This window comes from Gossypium raimondii, chromosome 4, assembly GCF_025698545.1.
Source record: "Gossypium raimondii isolate GPD5lz chromosome 4, ASM2569854v1, whole genome shotgun sequence".
NCBI lineage: Eukaryota > Viridiplantae > Streptophyta > Magnoliopsida > Malvales > Malvaceae > Gossypium > Gossypium raimondii.
Genome location: NC_068568.1, coordinates 47,914,473 through 47,930,202, shown reverse-complemented (window position 1 = coordinate 47,930,202; position 15,730 = coordinate 47,914,473). Strand labels below are relative to the sequence as shown.

General features: G+C 36.0%; 1 protein-coding gene across 3 annotated transcripts; it reads left to right on the top strand.

Annotated features, from left to right (window-relative positions):
• The first annotated feature begins 306 nt into the window (after nucleotides 1-306).
• On the top strand, nucleotides 307-9,371 carry LOC105779181 (nuclear pore complex protein NUP1). 3 transcript variants are annotated; one of them, XM_052629762.1, is made up of 9 exons: nucleotides 307-692; nucleotides 1,365-1,411; nucleotides 3,009-3,121; nucleotides 3,502-3,691; nucleotides 3,803-4,105; nucleotides 4,188-4,280; nucleotides 4,366-5,013; nucleotides 5,626-6,140; nucleotides 7,323-9,371. In XM_052629762.1, the coding sequence occupies exons 1-9, from the start codon at nucleotides 407-409 to the stop codon at nucleotides 8,989-8,991; spliced, it is 3,864 nt and encodes a 1,287-aa protein (XP_052485722.1). In that variant the 5' UTR covers nucleotides 307-406; the 3' UTR covers nucleotides 8,992-9,371. The 3 variants fall into 3 exon arrangements, with proteins under 3 accessions (XP_052485722.1, XP_052485724.1, XP_052485723.1); XM_052629764.1 differs by having other exon boundaries at nucleotides 309-692; nucleotides 4,239-4,280; nucleotides 4,366-4,761; XM_052629763.1 differs by having other exon boundaries at nucleotides 309-692; nucleotides 4,366-4,761.
• The last annotated feature ends 6,359 nt before the right edge of the window (nucleotides 9,372-15,730 follow it).

Genomic DNA, 15,730 nt, shown 5'->3' with positions numbered 1-15,730 from the left:
TAAAAATGTACCATCGTTATATATTCTAAAAAGTAAAAGCTATAATAAATTATGTTAAAAATTAAAATAGAGAGATTTTAATATTCAAATTTTAGCATAAAATAAGAAGTAAATTAATATAATTAGAAAAATTGTGTATTTAGAATGACTATGATATTATACAAATTGAGGTATAAAAATTAAATTTGAAATTCAGGCATATTATAGGGATTAAAATTGAAATTAAACCCTTCTCATAAAATCTCAAAACAAAAAGCTTTGTGTGTTTATTTTGACAGGGGTCGTAAAAGGAACGCCTTTTATATGATATATAAAAACCCTAATTAACCAAACTTGAGCTCTTTTTTTAAGAAATTTCCCCCAAATCCTAAACCCTTACATTCATATCCCCTTTTCTATTTATCTGATGGCGACGGCGCGTGAGGAGGGGAACCCCTACGACGGCGCACAAGGAGCAGGAGGAAAATTCAAAAAACGGCCGTTTCGGAGAACAACCAAAACTACGCCATACGATCGACCACCGGCCTCAATAAGAAACCCCAGCGGTTCCAGCAATGAAAATGGTTGGTTATCGAAATTGGTGGATCCAGCGCGGAGGCTTATTACTTCCAGTGCTCACAGGCTCTTCGCCTCCGTCTTTACGAAGCGCCTCCCTCCTCCGCCACCTCCTACACCGCAACTGCTGGACTCTGGTTAGTTTCTCCTCGCTTCTCTTTTATTGATTCCCAAATTAAAATACAGGGAGCAAGTAAAAGAAAAAAATTTTGGAGCATTTTTGTGAAAATTGGTTTTGTTGGGTTGCTTTTATTATTGGGGTTTGGAGTGGTACTTTATAGTATCTAGTTAGGGAATTTTTTGTTTCTGGTATAGAAAAAATTTTAGGAGTTAGGGTTTTACTTATTCGACTTGAAAGTCCAAGTAGAAGAAATTGTTTCTTACGGATAATAATTCTCTCTATAACAGTTATAATTATGCTGTTGTTATTGAAATGAAAACAGTTCCTTCCACTGTTTTCTTTTTGGTGTAAAATATTTCTTATTAGTTGATATATGCTTCGTTTAAAATGAAGAATTACTCCCTAGAATACGAATATAGATTAAAAACCTTCCCCGGTTACGCAATGTTGCTTGTAGCGTGAAATTAATGCGTACTGGAAAAATATGTTAATGAACTATATGAAATATGCTTAACCATGTACAGTGTTTTACTTTTATTCCTTCAAATTAATGATCAGGATTTGCTAACAAGGAATAAGCTATAAATAGGATATTACTATATAATCTTTTTATGGCATGTTGGAAGTTTAAATTACGGTAAAGTAGTTTTTTTTTTTGGTGATGTTGATTATATAATAATCTTGTCAGAGACTAATCGGGAACCAACGGAGAATCAACTGGACACAACTTCAACAGTAAGTATTAGTTAAACCTTGATGTTTTAACCTCCTGATAGCTTTATTAATGTATCTCTGTGTAATTTGTTTCTTTTTTATATTTTTAAACATATTTTGCCTGAAAAATGAAAGCCTGTTGATTTTCAAACTTTGAACATATAGAACTAGAATAATTTCTTTCTTCCTTATAATTATGTGTAGAAAATCTCATATGGTAGTATTATCTTCGCTGGGTGCCAAAATCTAAGAGTACAGTACTTCCAAATTGCATTCAGGAAGTTGAATTTTAAAGAAGGGTCTGGATTTCAGATTTTAGTCTAAATGGTTTGATGATTGCATAAAAGAATGACTGTAATGATTATTTTCAAATGCATGGATTTATTGGTTCACTGCTTAAGGACAAATTTGATGTACCTATGTGAAATAGGGAATCTAAAATCCATCTTTTTATACTCTCTCAAACGCATAAGTGGGATTGATCCTTAACTAATTCTTATGTATTGTGTGCAGTGTGCACATAGCCTCCTAAATTATCATAACTAACCAAATCCAAATCCAGTTTCTAAAATTATGCTCTCAAACATAGCATCAAAATTGTATTTCGATGTAGAGGAAATTTTCAATTTATGTCAGTTTGGAAAGCTGGATGTTATACAATATTCTAGTATATGGTTATATTTGGAATCAAGTCTTGAAAAAAATAGATAGGATTCGGTCAAGGTCTTGGCCCTATTTAATCGGAAAACTCTTGGTTTTTTGAGCATACAAAGACAAAGAAGCCATTGTAGTGCTGACTTTGAACATATAGAACTAGAATATCTTCTTTGTATATGTAGAAAATGCTATGTGGTTGTATTATGTTTACTTTGGGTGCAATAGTCTAATAATGCAGTACTTCCTGGTTGCATTTGGCTAGTTGAATGTTAAAGAAGGGATCTAGATTTCAAGTTGTAATATAAATTGCTTGATGGATTGCATAAAAGCATGACTGACTTGATTGTTTCAAATGCATGGACTTGTTGCTTCTCTGCTTAGGGATAAGTTGAAGTGGATATATGTGAACTAAGGAATACAAAATTATTCTTATACCCTCTCAAATACATAGATGTATTGGATCGTTAATTAATTTTTATGGATTGCGAGCATTTATCTTCACAATTTACTATAACGAACTAAGTCAAATTCACTTTCTTAAATTATGTTTAAAAAATAATGTTCTATACTTGTATTTTATACTTTGTTTGAACCAATGAAATCTATTTGTTCGTATTTTTCCATGTAACATTTTCTTCTCTATTCCCCAAAGCACTGTGCATGAAACTGAGAGCTTTTATATTCTTTTTAAAACTGACATTTTTTTCTTGGTTTGTTACATTTTACTTAGAGCAATATAACATTCACCCACATGCACTAAATCTTTGGGACAGACTTTGCCCTTAATTCTCATGTTACCTTTATTCATTGTTAACTGCAGATGCTGCTTTCGGGCTATGTATCTATCCCTTTGTTTTATGATTTTTTTATGTACTTATATATAACATTCCCCCTATGCAATTTTCTCTTTGATGAACCCAACTTATATGCTTTGTTGTTTTATATGCATTTTTCCACTAAGGTTCCTCCTGTTGTGCAAGGAGACATCATAGAATGCGAGAATCCCACTAATCATTCCGGTAAAGGTGGAGTTGCTGAACTCGAGGAAATTTTAAAGCAGAAGACTTTTACCAGGCAAGATGATCTGAACTTTTATCGCGTTGATGTTAAGTTAAAATGCATGGTTATTTGTGCTATTTTGCTTTAAGGGAACTTTGCTAAATTAATTTGGCTTGCTTGTGATAATTTACCTTTTGTATTTGTTTGTGTGCTTCTATGCTTTAGGATTCTGTAGTTCCTATTTCTTTCAGTTTCCATTAACTGGAAGAGGGGCTGAGAACATGAGTTGGATTGAATCACTTCAATTTGCAAATTCTTGTTAAACTTGCAACCTTTGTAGTTGATTGTTGTGCTATCTATTTTCCAATCTGTAGATGCTGTTGTAATGCTTTATGATTTTCCTTCATTGCTTCAGCTTGATGCTATAGATGATGAATATTATTAATCTGTTTCAGATCCGAAATTGATCTTTTGACAAGTTTACTACGTTCAAGAACAGTTGATATTACTGGTGGTAATGAAGAAAAGAGGTCTGAAATTATCTCAGTGGTATCACATGACAAGAAAGAAGATTTTCTAGAGAGCCCAGTTAGAGAAAATGGCACTGAGAACCATCTTATTTTAACACCTGTTGCCAGATCAACTGTAAGGAAAAGCTTCTTTCCTTCATTTTGCGTTCCTCAAATGTTCTTTACTCTGCATAATTTTAATTTTATACACACACACACAAAAAAAAAAACTCACATGGTTATGCAGGTTCCTGATGAGGATGTTGCTTCACCTGCTGAGCTTACAAAAGCTTACATGGGCAGTAGGCCTTCAAAGGTATCCACATCAATGCATGGATTACAAAATCAAGTGCCTAGGAGAGATTTATCTTCACCGAGCAATAGAATCTTTCCTTCTAAGTCTTCCATGACGTCACTTGTGCGAAGATCTTCTGGCCATGTTGGGAGTCTTGGAAACGGTTTCATGACCCCAAGATCACGGGGCAGGTCTGCGATATATAGTATGGCACGAACACCTTATTCCAGGGTTAACTCATCAACTCTCATCAAGGTTGATGTGCTTGACAATCTTTTCCCTTGTATTTTTGCTTGTTTATCATTTGTCTTATTCTAGTTGTTTACTCATTCCGTAGAGTGTTGGCACTGATAGTGATGCTTTTGGTGGACCTTTATCGTCATCTCAGGGTACATTGGAGCACAATAGAATTTCTGGCTCCGGGCAGGGGGTACTGATTCAGGATCCTATCTCTCTTTCAGGATTTCTCTATCTAGAGAATTATCATTAAATGGGTATGTTTCTTTCCTTCTCAGGTTTTAAGCAGGAGTTCAGTATTAGACAATGATATAGGATCAGTTGGCCCAATTCGGCGGATTCGTCAAAAATCAAGTCTCCTTTCTTCAAGAAACTTGACTTTACCTGCTTCTGCTGCCCCTCTATCTGCGCATGTGGTTGGCACTAGTTCAGCTGGTTTAGATACTTTAGCTGAGACTGGGGGTAACAGCAGTCCTGGCACAAGTTTTGCCACTGTTCCGTCCAAGTCCAGTCAGATGGCTTCAAAAATATTCCAGCAACTGGAAATGTTGGTCTCCCCAGGGGAAAAATCACCCTCTATGCTGTCACCATCTATGCTACGTGGGCAGGCTCGTAAAAGCCTTGCGAATGTAGATTCTTCAAAATTTCTGGAGAACGTGCATGATTCAAGTAAGGTGAGTGGTTCTCGCATTGTATTGACTGATTTTCAAGACTCTGTGTCTAACAAGCATGATAAGGTTAAAAAAAATGTCTCAACGTTGGTTTCTCTCTCTGACAAGCAAGTTCCTGCGGTAAATGGTGTAGATAGTAATAGTTTAATGAAGGATAATAGGCCTAGTGATAGAGCTGCTGATTCCAGTGGTATCAAGTCTGTCGTACAGTTATCTCAGGAAAAGAGTCAGGCTTTTCAGATAAGTGCACATGAGGTAATTGGTAAACAGAAAATTTTTGTCATGTCATATTCTGCTATGAGTTTTTGGTGATGTTAGAGCAATTGTTAATAATCAAAATTCCTTAGTTTGCATATCAAGTGCTATATATTTTATTTAAAATTCCAAATGATAAGGATCTATCATGCCTACTTGCTACATTCATGGGTTATAGATTAAGGGAATACCAGCTTTGATTGATAGCACTTTACCCTTGCATTGATACTTACCTCATAAAGGACCTATGATTAATAATATATGGAACTTGTCTTAAGCCTCTATAAATTAGTAGGATTTCTGTCTTATTTTATAACTAAAATTGTCCCCTTAAATACAAGTTAGATAATATTTTATTCTTGTAGAATAAGAAACTAAAATTAAGGGTTTTAATTGTAATAAAGTACTTGCTAAATAAATTTTAATTAGGAATATTACTAAAACCAACATGTTTGTCTTCTTTCATTTTTAACGTCTTTGATTTCTTGGCAAAGGCAACCAAAGCATTACTTCTGATTAGGAGAGCATGATTAGAAGCTTCACTGTTTTGTTCTGTTTTTTCCTTTTTGGTTCATATGCTGTTTCAGTTAATGCTTATGGTCTCTGTCACAGGATTATCTGGATCTGGATGATGGTGACTATTCTATTGGAGCCACACCTGCGAGATTTGGTGAATGGAGGGAGAAGTCAGATAATTCCGTTAACGGAAGTAAGCGTGCTGCTCCTGAAGCTGTTGTAGAGAAGCCTTCTATATTTTCTGAAGTTATGCCTATATCAAGTGCTGCAGTCAATCGAAATCCTGGAATGAGAACATCTAATGGATCTCCAGTTGTTGAAAAGAATTCCAGTATTACTTTTCCAGTAGTACAGGTGGCCAACTCATCTATGCAGTCAGCGTTTTTGGGATCTCAGTCAACTCAAGCAGCCAAAAGAGATGCTTTCTCTACAGAATCAAATGCTCCTCCTATGGTTAGCATTGGGGAGAAAGTTGCACCAGTGCAGTTAGATGCTGCTGTTACCACATTTGGCTTTGCCTCTAGAAATGTTGGTGAGGTTTTATCTATTACTGGATCTTCAGGTGTTAAGCTTGCCAAAAGTTCAGACCAAGAACTAGATTACTCAAGCAGGTTGGTGTATATCTGTTAATCAACTTCTCTTGTTTGGAAGGCTTTTTTACTTGGGTCTTCTCTTCCCCTTTCTTTCTTTCTTTCTATACCTCCAATGTAGGATTGTCTATAGGATTACTAATAGTGGGTCAAATGTCTTAGACTATTGGTTAGTTGATTGGAAGGTAGTAAAAGAATTACCCTACCATGTTCGGGTTTCTTATAACAGGATGGGAGGGGATTTAGGGGTGAATCTAACCCTTGCCTGTAGAATCACTGATAGTGGGGTGAATGGTGTAGATTAGTGGTTAGTTGATGGAAAGGGAGTTTAGGTTACATGGCTAACCTCCTAGATAGTAGATATCAAGTGTGGGTTTATTTGTTGGTCCATTTGATGATATTAGTTTTGCGTAGTGTGGTTAGGATAGTATGTTACAAAAGGTTAATTGAAATTCCAATTTTTGTGCCTAAAGTTAACAAATTCAATTTGGCACTTGAAAGTTGGCATCCATCTCATGGTGTCAAGGCGTCTTCCAAGGTGTGCCTATGCCTTAGCACCAGACAACAATAGCTCTCTGGCCTTTTAGTTTGAGTTATGATCAAGCTGTGCCTGATGTTCCTAGGTGTGTGTGTGTGTGTTTTTTTTTTCTGTAAGGTGATAGGCATAGAGAAAGCCTGCCTGTTTGAAGTTCTCTTTAATTCCTGTCATTTTTAACTTTTTAATTAGATGTATCTTTACTAGTAAGAAAGGAGATGGTGTCAAACTCTTTACTTCTCAGTATTTAAGTATTCAACAATAGACATGGGATCATAAGGAAACCATGCATATTGGCCAACAAAAATAATTGGGTGTTTTGTAGATTAACTGAACCACTCTTTAGAGTTCCTTATTATAATTATTTTTTCACTAGTCACTTGCCCCTTTCATTTTGCTAACAATCTCAAAAATGCTTCTTCTCAATACTATGATTGATCAGTGCATATGGTTTCTTGTATGTTATTCTTTAAAACTTTGCTGCTTTATATTCTATAGCCAGCTGTTGTTTGGTATCTCTGGTCACTTCACCTCTTTCTCTTTGCTAATAATCACAAAATGCACCTTCTCAATAAGTTGATTTATCAGTATATATATGTCTGTGTGCCCATGCGTATGTGATTTCCCTTAAACAATATTCTTTAAATGCTTTGTTGCTTTATGTTCAGCTTCGCGACTACTGCTCCTGGTGTAACCAATCACTTGTCAGAAAAAACTGATGGAGGAAGCACTATGAATGGGATCTTTAGGACACCTGAAACTGCACTCACCTCTGCTGTTTCAACATCTAACTTCAAGTTTGGTGCCTCAGCAGATTGTTCTGCTGTAAATAATGGGTCTTTTTCTTCTAGTTCGTTTTCATTCTCTTCACCAGTGCCTTCTCTAGTCCCAAGTAATGGTCGAAGTTCATCCAGTGCAACTGCCAACAATAATGACTCTCCTGCTACTGCCACCACTTCTGCAAGTGCAACTGTGAATCCCACTATATGCCATACCAGCATCCCCTCTGTGGAGACTTCAATCCCTTCCTTTATAGCTTCACCTGTTTTCAAGTTTTCATCCTCTGGGGACCCATCAACTTCACGGGAAGCAACCAAATCTAAGACCCAGGATACAAGTCTTGGCAATGTAGGGATTTTCCCTTGCAGTAGTACGTTTGCTTTTACTTGCTCTGGAAGTAGTGCTGTGAGCAGCACTACTGGTACAACAGCTGTATTCACAAGCTCTGGAAATAGCAGTTTCAGTGGTACATCTTCCACCATTACAAACTCTGGAAGTGGCTTTTTCAGCAGCACATTTACCACAGTGATGGGCACAGGCAGTAGTATATTTGGCAGTTCATCTTCAACTACAAGCACAGGCAGTAGCATTTTTGGTGGTACATCTTTGCCAGTAGCTGGTACTGGAAATAGTACTTTTTCCACTAAATCTGCAATCACGGGCTCTGGAAGCAACATCTTTGGATTTGGTGCTCCAGCTGCACCCACATCTACTGCACTGACTCAGGGTTTAAATCCTTTTAATGCTGTTGATACCCAAGCATCTGCAGCAGGAACTGGCATTGGTTCCTCAACCCATAGCACACCTATTCAGTTCTCTTCATCTGCATCATCTCCATCCTTTGGATTGGGTGGGAATGCTACCTTCTCCTCTGGCAGTTCAATTTTTGGGTCATCAGCATCAGTGGCTAAACCTTTTAGTTCAGGTGCAAGTTTTGGAACAAGTTCTTCCTCTTCAGAAATCAACTCTCTGAGCTCTAGCAGTGGCATTGCTGCTGGTGCATTTGGTTCCAATTGGCAAGCTCCCAAGACACTCACATTTGGGTCATCATCGGGATTTTCCTTTGGATCATCAACTTCTGTTAGTGCTCCTAGCAGCGCACCTACTATCTTTGGGTCATCCACCGGTGCCTCCTCAAGTTCCATATTTTCATTCACTTCGGCTGCAGCTGCTACTCCATCACAGCCTGTGTTTGGTAACACTAGTCCTGGCTTGGTGTTTGGGTCAACACCCTCTAGTAATAATGATCAAATGGAAGATAGTATGGCAGAGGACACAGTTCAGGCTTCACCGACTGTTGTGACATTTAGTCAACAGCCAATCTCATCACCTGCTTCTGGGTTTGTTTTTGGTGCATCAAACCCATCAGGAGTAGGTTCTGTCCAGTTTGGAGGCCAAACAAGCATTGGCGCACCACAGAATCCATCTCCATTTCTGGCTTCTGGTAGTGTTGAATTTGGTGCTGGAGGGAGCTTCTCATTGGGCACCGGTGGCAGTGACAAGTCTGCCAGAAAATTTGTGAAGGTCCGCAAGCAGCGAAGAGATAAGAGCTCCTGATAGTTGCTCATGGTTGATTGAATAACTTAATGTGACTGAGATAAGAGCTGCTGATAGTTGCTGCATGTGGCAGCCATCTGAGATAGTTTGGTGCTGGTAGCGGCTTTGACTGGTAATTTCAAACTTTTAAAAATGGTGCTGTTTATGCTTGTTCCAGTTACAGTTTTCATCATTTCTTTGTGTTGCTGCCAGAAGGTCGTCACAATTTTGTATGTTCTTCCTAGTGAAATTTGAGACATTTGGAACTGTGTACTGCTTTTAGTGTTAATTAGCTGATAGTTTTTCAGGTTTTAGCAATTGTGCTTTCTACCTTGTTTTTGTACCCTAATCATATGTAACATAAAAAAACTGTGGAAATGATTATGAATTTTTTATTTTTAGAGTCTCTTGTTTTCTTCAGAAGGTTTATTATTGTATTAAAATAATGAAGGGTTTTTTTAAGAAAATATGTCAACAACAGTAATGTCAGATCTACTTTTACGAGGAAAATCATAGGAAGGCTACAATGTAGAGGTCAGCAATCGTGATATGAGAAATGGATGTCTATAATGAAAACTACTTATAGTAAACTTCTGTTTTCCATTATGCTTTTGCTGCATTTTCCTGTTGACAAAGAGTCTGGCACTAGGCCACACAGAAGATTAAGGATTAACACCATCCACAATGGCAAGTTTTTTTTTTCTTTTTCCTTTTGGGGTACTGTTATGGGCATGCTACCAAAAGGAAATCTAGTAGGGGTACATGAGGAGAGTGAGCGAGTCATTAAATCGCCAGTTTAGTTTATGAGAGAGTTAAAGAAATTTAAGGATTAGACATTTCTAATCTGATGTAATAGAATTCTCCAAGTTGGTTATTGAATAATATTTTCCTCTCCAATTCTCTCTTCTCGTTCAGCCTGTTTTCTTTCTTTCTTTCTTTCTTACCTTTTTTCTCGTTTCTTTTCTCAAATCAAATTTCAAGTTCTCCTGGGTGTTGTTGCTCTCATTGAGGATAGTAATAGAAACTTGAGCAGAAAATCCGATCATCACTCATAGAAATGAAGCACATTGTTACGACGAGGTGATTAATCATTACTATTGGCGGTGATGTAACATCTTATACCCAACTCGATTGCTAGGTTCGGGTATCGAGTATCACAAAATTTGAGTCACAAATTCACCGTTCGAACTTATCTTAATTATAAATTTAGATTAGGAACCTAAGGATTTACTTGTACAATTTATTTCAAATCATGATAATTAGCATAATTCAAAGATTAACTTTCAATAAATCTCCTATTGTACAAGCACTTTAAGTTTTGCAATCAATTTGAGGTACTAGGCCTAATATTACACTCATTTTGACTTTAAACTTAATTCGCGCTCATATACTAATCCAACACTTGAGGCGTAGGCTTAAAGGGTGCTCTTTTTACGCATGAAACAACTTCAATGCTCAACACGTAAATTAAACGGGGTCTGGCTTGTCCAGAAAATCCTTGTTTCTGCATATAAGGTAGCATAATCGTAGCTTCAGAATGACTTCGTGAGATTCTAAACAATAGTGCATTGGAAATACTACATTTTCAGGGAAAAAAGAATAAAGGTACATAATTTAAACTCTTTGTGCGTTGTTGGGAACTCCACAGATTTTCTGGCGTGATCAACACCTTGCCTTTCTTGATTTCCATCGTTGCCTGACTTACCCTCTGATTTAATTGTAAACATGCTCTTCCAAATAGCAATTCCTTCTGGAACTTGATTTTGTCCCGCTTCATCTTAGATTCTCATTTTACCTTCCCAGGTTTTGCCTTCTTAAGATAACCATATATGCATATATACGGTTCGGTGACTACTTTTGCTACTAGCAGACTTGCAATCGTCTACGCCATAATGGTAGATCTCTACCTTGATCCGTTCATTTCACACTAACTAAACATATGATTGTCATATTACTCCGGGATTAACTTCTTTGACTTAACCCCTGCATAGACCTTCTCTCATGGAAAACCCAATATAACATCTTTTTTTGTGATATTGAATATGAGATTTGGCTGATTTGTACACACCTCTCTCCCGTTGTGAAATCATGTTTGCAAGATAGTCCCATGGGACTTTCCCACATCGGATCATCCTACTAAGGCACTCCCAATAGCAGATAGTTTCTAGCGAAATATTCACTTTCTTAGATTTTCCCTTTGGTGGACTTCTACATTTGGTATTTCTAAATGGACTTCCCCGTGTTAGACAGTTGTGATGACATTCACACCTTTTTTTTTATTTTTGACAAGTATTCTACCCAACATAGTCCTTAGCAAACTTCTATTTTAAAAGAGTCCTTGGCAAACTTTCCACCATTTTCTGGCAACTTCTTTACTCAAGAACACTTAAATTAAACCTGAACAACTGTTTACTTACCTCATTGCAATTGATGGTTTACATGCCAACTCTAGCCAAACATTAATGGCCGGTTCTTATTTACAAATTCTTCTAAGGAAATACCCACTTATTTCATATATGTCCGCGTTTAAGATATTTTTACTTATTTTTCTTACCTTCACATTTTGGCGGATTCTTCTATTCAACCTGCTTACCCGTGTTTTCAGATGCACTATTATCATTTTGTCAACCTACTCGCCACCAAGTCATATGTAACCTCCTAAATATGCCCTGATAGGCTTCCTATTCGTCATCTTGGCAGGCTCCATTTTTGCCATGAGATGTACTTGGCCACTGGATCCTGCCATGGCTAACCATGGATTTCTTATTTTTAAGAATCAATAAACCCCTTTCGAGGTGTCGCCTTGAAGGACTTGTATACTGTTTACACGATGTCGCCCCGAATGACCTATATACTATCGTCACGGTGTCGCCGCAAATGACTTATAAACTGTTGTCACGGTGCTGTCGAACTCCTTTGTATCCCTTATCAATCCGCTCATTCCTCTATTTAGTCAATTTCCTATCTTCACTAACCCATCAAGTTAACTCCTTCTGTACCCCATATTTTATAAACATGTGTAACACCCTTTACCTATTTCCGATGCTGGAATTGGGTTACGAGATGCTACAGTAATAAATAGAAGATAAACATGTGAAATTAAATCAAGATTCATCAAAACATTCATTAAATCTCAATCATTCAAACAAAACACGTGCATACAAGTTTGAGTTTAAATCCAGCTTACGGAAGCTCTAAAGATTTCTAATATGATATTTTATATTATTAATGCATCAAATACTAATTAAATATATATATATATATATATATATTTATATATGTAAAATAACATTTAACAAGGATGCTTATGTGATACTTTCTTTTAGCAATGTATATGATAGATAAGAAAATAAAATTTAAAATAACATTATTAATTGTTATACTCCCACCTTAGCATGGTGGCAAGATATGGGGCAATTTACTAATGATCCTCACTTAGTCCGTGCACAATCCTCTACAAGGAACCGTCCGTAGTGACCCTTCGTGTAAGATAGTTCTACGGATGATATTGTAACAATCCTTTTTTCAGTGGTGTCAAAAACAGTGATTTCGAGACCACAATTCTGACGTAATCGTCTGTAAATATTAATTAAATAATATTTATGAGGACATTAGTATGTCATTAAAATATGGTTATGAAATTTTAACATATAGTTGGTTAATTAAGAAAAAAAATTAAATCGTAAAAATAGAGAAAATTGGTCTCTATTAGTTTAAGCTAGCAAATAGTTTTATAAAGGTAAGTAAAGGGACTTATATGGTAAATATGCCATAGGAAATTATGAGAGGACGGTTGTATAGGTTAAAAATGTGAAATTTCATTTATAAAATGATTGAAATGACAATTTTGTAAATAGTTTTAAAATTAAAACAAATTAAAAGAATAAATGGAACATTTTCTCATTTGTTTCTTCTTCACCAAACGTCTAAGCCATTGAAGAATGGAAGAAAATTCGTTTAGCTAGGGTTCTCAATTAGGTAAGCAAACCTGTCCATTTTTTAATAATTTTTATGTTTTTGAGCTTGTATTAACTCGATTTAGCTAACTCGAGGACTAATTTGTAAAATTGTTAATTTTTTTTATTGTGCCATTGTTGGGTTTGAGTTATTCTTAAAACTTTTTGTAAGATTAGTGATTTTGGTTGTTAAATATGACTATTTTGTAAAGTAGTTTTTGATGATTTATGGCTTAAGGACTAAATTGTTAAAGTGATGAAATTACAAGGATTTGATATGAAAAAAATTACAATTATGAGTTTTAGTGAGGCCATTGAACAATCGGTTAAGATAGGATTTGGGCAAAAAAGGTTAATTTGCATGTTTGGGCTTAGGGACTAAATTGAATACAAATGAAAAGTTAAGGGAAATTTTGAAAATGTCAAAAAGGGACTTAATTGTATAAAATGGATTAATTTTGTTGTTGATTTGTTTAATTGAATGAAACTATTATTTTAGATTGAGAACATGTTGACAATCGTGGGAAGAAAAAAGTTACGAATTAGTCATTGTACCTAAGTTGCTACTATAAATTAGTCCGATAAGTTCATTATATGAGTATATTATAATTAACTTCCTTAATTGCTTGTTTATTTTAATAAATGTAGTGTTTCGTGATTATTGATCGTTTGAATTATTTGAACTCAATAATGGAACTAAATTATGTTGAGAAATTAAATCAAGCCTTGAGCCTAGTAGGCTTTATGCCGGTGTTCTGTACTGTTTCGGGCCTTGGGCCTAGCAGGCGTCATGCTGGTGTATACATATTGGGCTTAATGCCTAGCAAGCTTAGTGCCAATATATTTAAAGGGCTTAGTGCCTAGCAGGCTTTGGGCCGGTTAAATAAAGTGTACCGAATATTAGTAACTTAAGAACATGTTAAGATATGTTCAGAACAATAATGCAAACTGATGTATTGTTCAATTCTTGCTTATTGTGAGTTGTGACAAAATAGGATCTTGATTACATTAACTGTTTAGTTTGCTCTGTTATGTGTAGAATTCGATAAGGTTATCATTTGGTTTAAGGAACTTACTAAGCTTCAAGTAAGTTTACTCATGTTTTGTTCTCTATTTTGTATATATATTTTGTGGTTGGGAGATCAAATCAAAACCCGATGGATCACACTATCTCAAAGAACTCTTTTGGTATTTTTTTAATATCTCGGCTTATATGACATGTAGAAGGATTAATGACTTTGTTGTAAAATGTAATTGGTTGTATACTTTTGATGTGATAAACTTTAGTGATATTCCATGGTATGCTATGTAAATTTCTAAATTGAGTTAGATGCTTGATCATGAATAATAATATTTTGTTGGAACTAAGTATGTTGTTGAGGTTGTGGTAAAGTATATCTGTGGTGTATTGTATGTTTGTTTTAGAAGTGAAAATTATAGATATCATGGGATGTAAATTTGAAAGATAATTTAGGTAAGTTTAGATGATTATATTTAGCATGATTTGGTTGATTTGGTTGCTATTGTGGTTTAAGGTGTCAAAAATGATGTGATTTGAAATGGTTTAGGTCCCTGTGAAATTGGTTGAACTAATGGTATGTTTTGGTCACTTTTGGGCACACACGGCCTGGGACACGGGTTGTCACACGATCGTGTGATGCCTATGAGCTACACACACGGGCGTGTGTCCTGAGTGTGTTCAAAACTGTATAGGTGCAGTTTTCACACGCCCGTGTGACCCCTCATTTAGTTGAACACGATCTAGCACACGGCTTGCAACACGATTGTGTAAGGGTAATTCAATTATTACACAGGCTAGCACACAACCTACGGCACAGCTGTGGAGTTGTTCCAAATAGTACACAGTTGACTACACGGTCATGCCCCTGCACATATGGCCTGGGTTGTGTCACACAGCTTGGCCATATGGCCGTGTGACCCTAGTGATGAAAATTTTTAGATTTTTCCTGAATATTTTGATTTGTTTCAAATTGACCCCTGATTATTCCTAAATTAATTCTAAGGCCTCGTAGGCTCGATTTAAGACCCATAAATGTATGTATTACTCTGATATGTATTTTTATGAAAATTATGTTATTCAAATTGGCAACTTCACGTTATCTGCTATTAACTATTCTAGATTATTCAGTAATACGTTGTAACTCTAACCCGACAACGAGTACGGGTAATGGGTGTTACAGATACTACCCTTTGCACCTTAATGACCCTTTATGTAGGATAGCCCGTAAACGACCCTCTACGTATTCTGTTTGAATCAACCTGAATAAGGCTCACTATGCACCCCCATAGAGTCCACCAACATGTAGCCATCTCATACAACCTTGAGGATGATAATGTCAAAGTAGGATCACACAATGCACTCCATGATGACAATTGACCTGTAACGATCTTACCATGTGGGAATCACATATATATATCCATGCAAGACACTGCATTGTTGGCTCTCTCATTCTCCTTACTCTAGCTCTCTACTTGTCACAGGTGAACCAACACTCTTATTAACCATTCACTTTTCCTTATTGATTACTCGTATCAACAATAAACTCTACCATTTTCACTTTTGAGTGATTCTTTCTTACTTTAAATCTTATTTTAAAAATTTACATGTGATGGTTTTATATTATTGTTCAACAATTAAGTGAATAACCGTAGAGGCTTTAGTAATATTGGCAAAAATTGAAGTCTTGATCCTTGAGTGTTTATATTCAAATATTATCAAGTGTATTTACATGTACATAAGGTCTTAATTCATATTTTATTCTAGTTTCATTATCCATCCATCT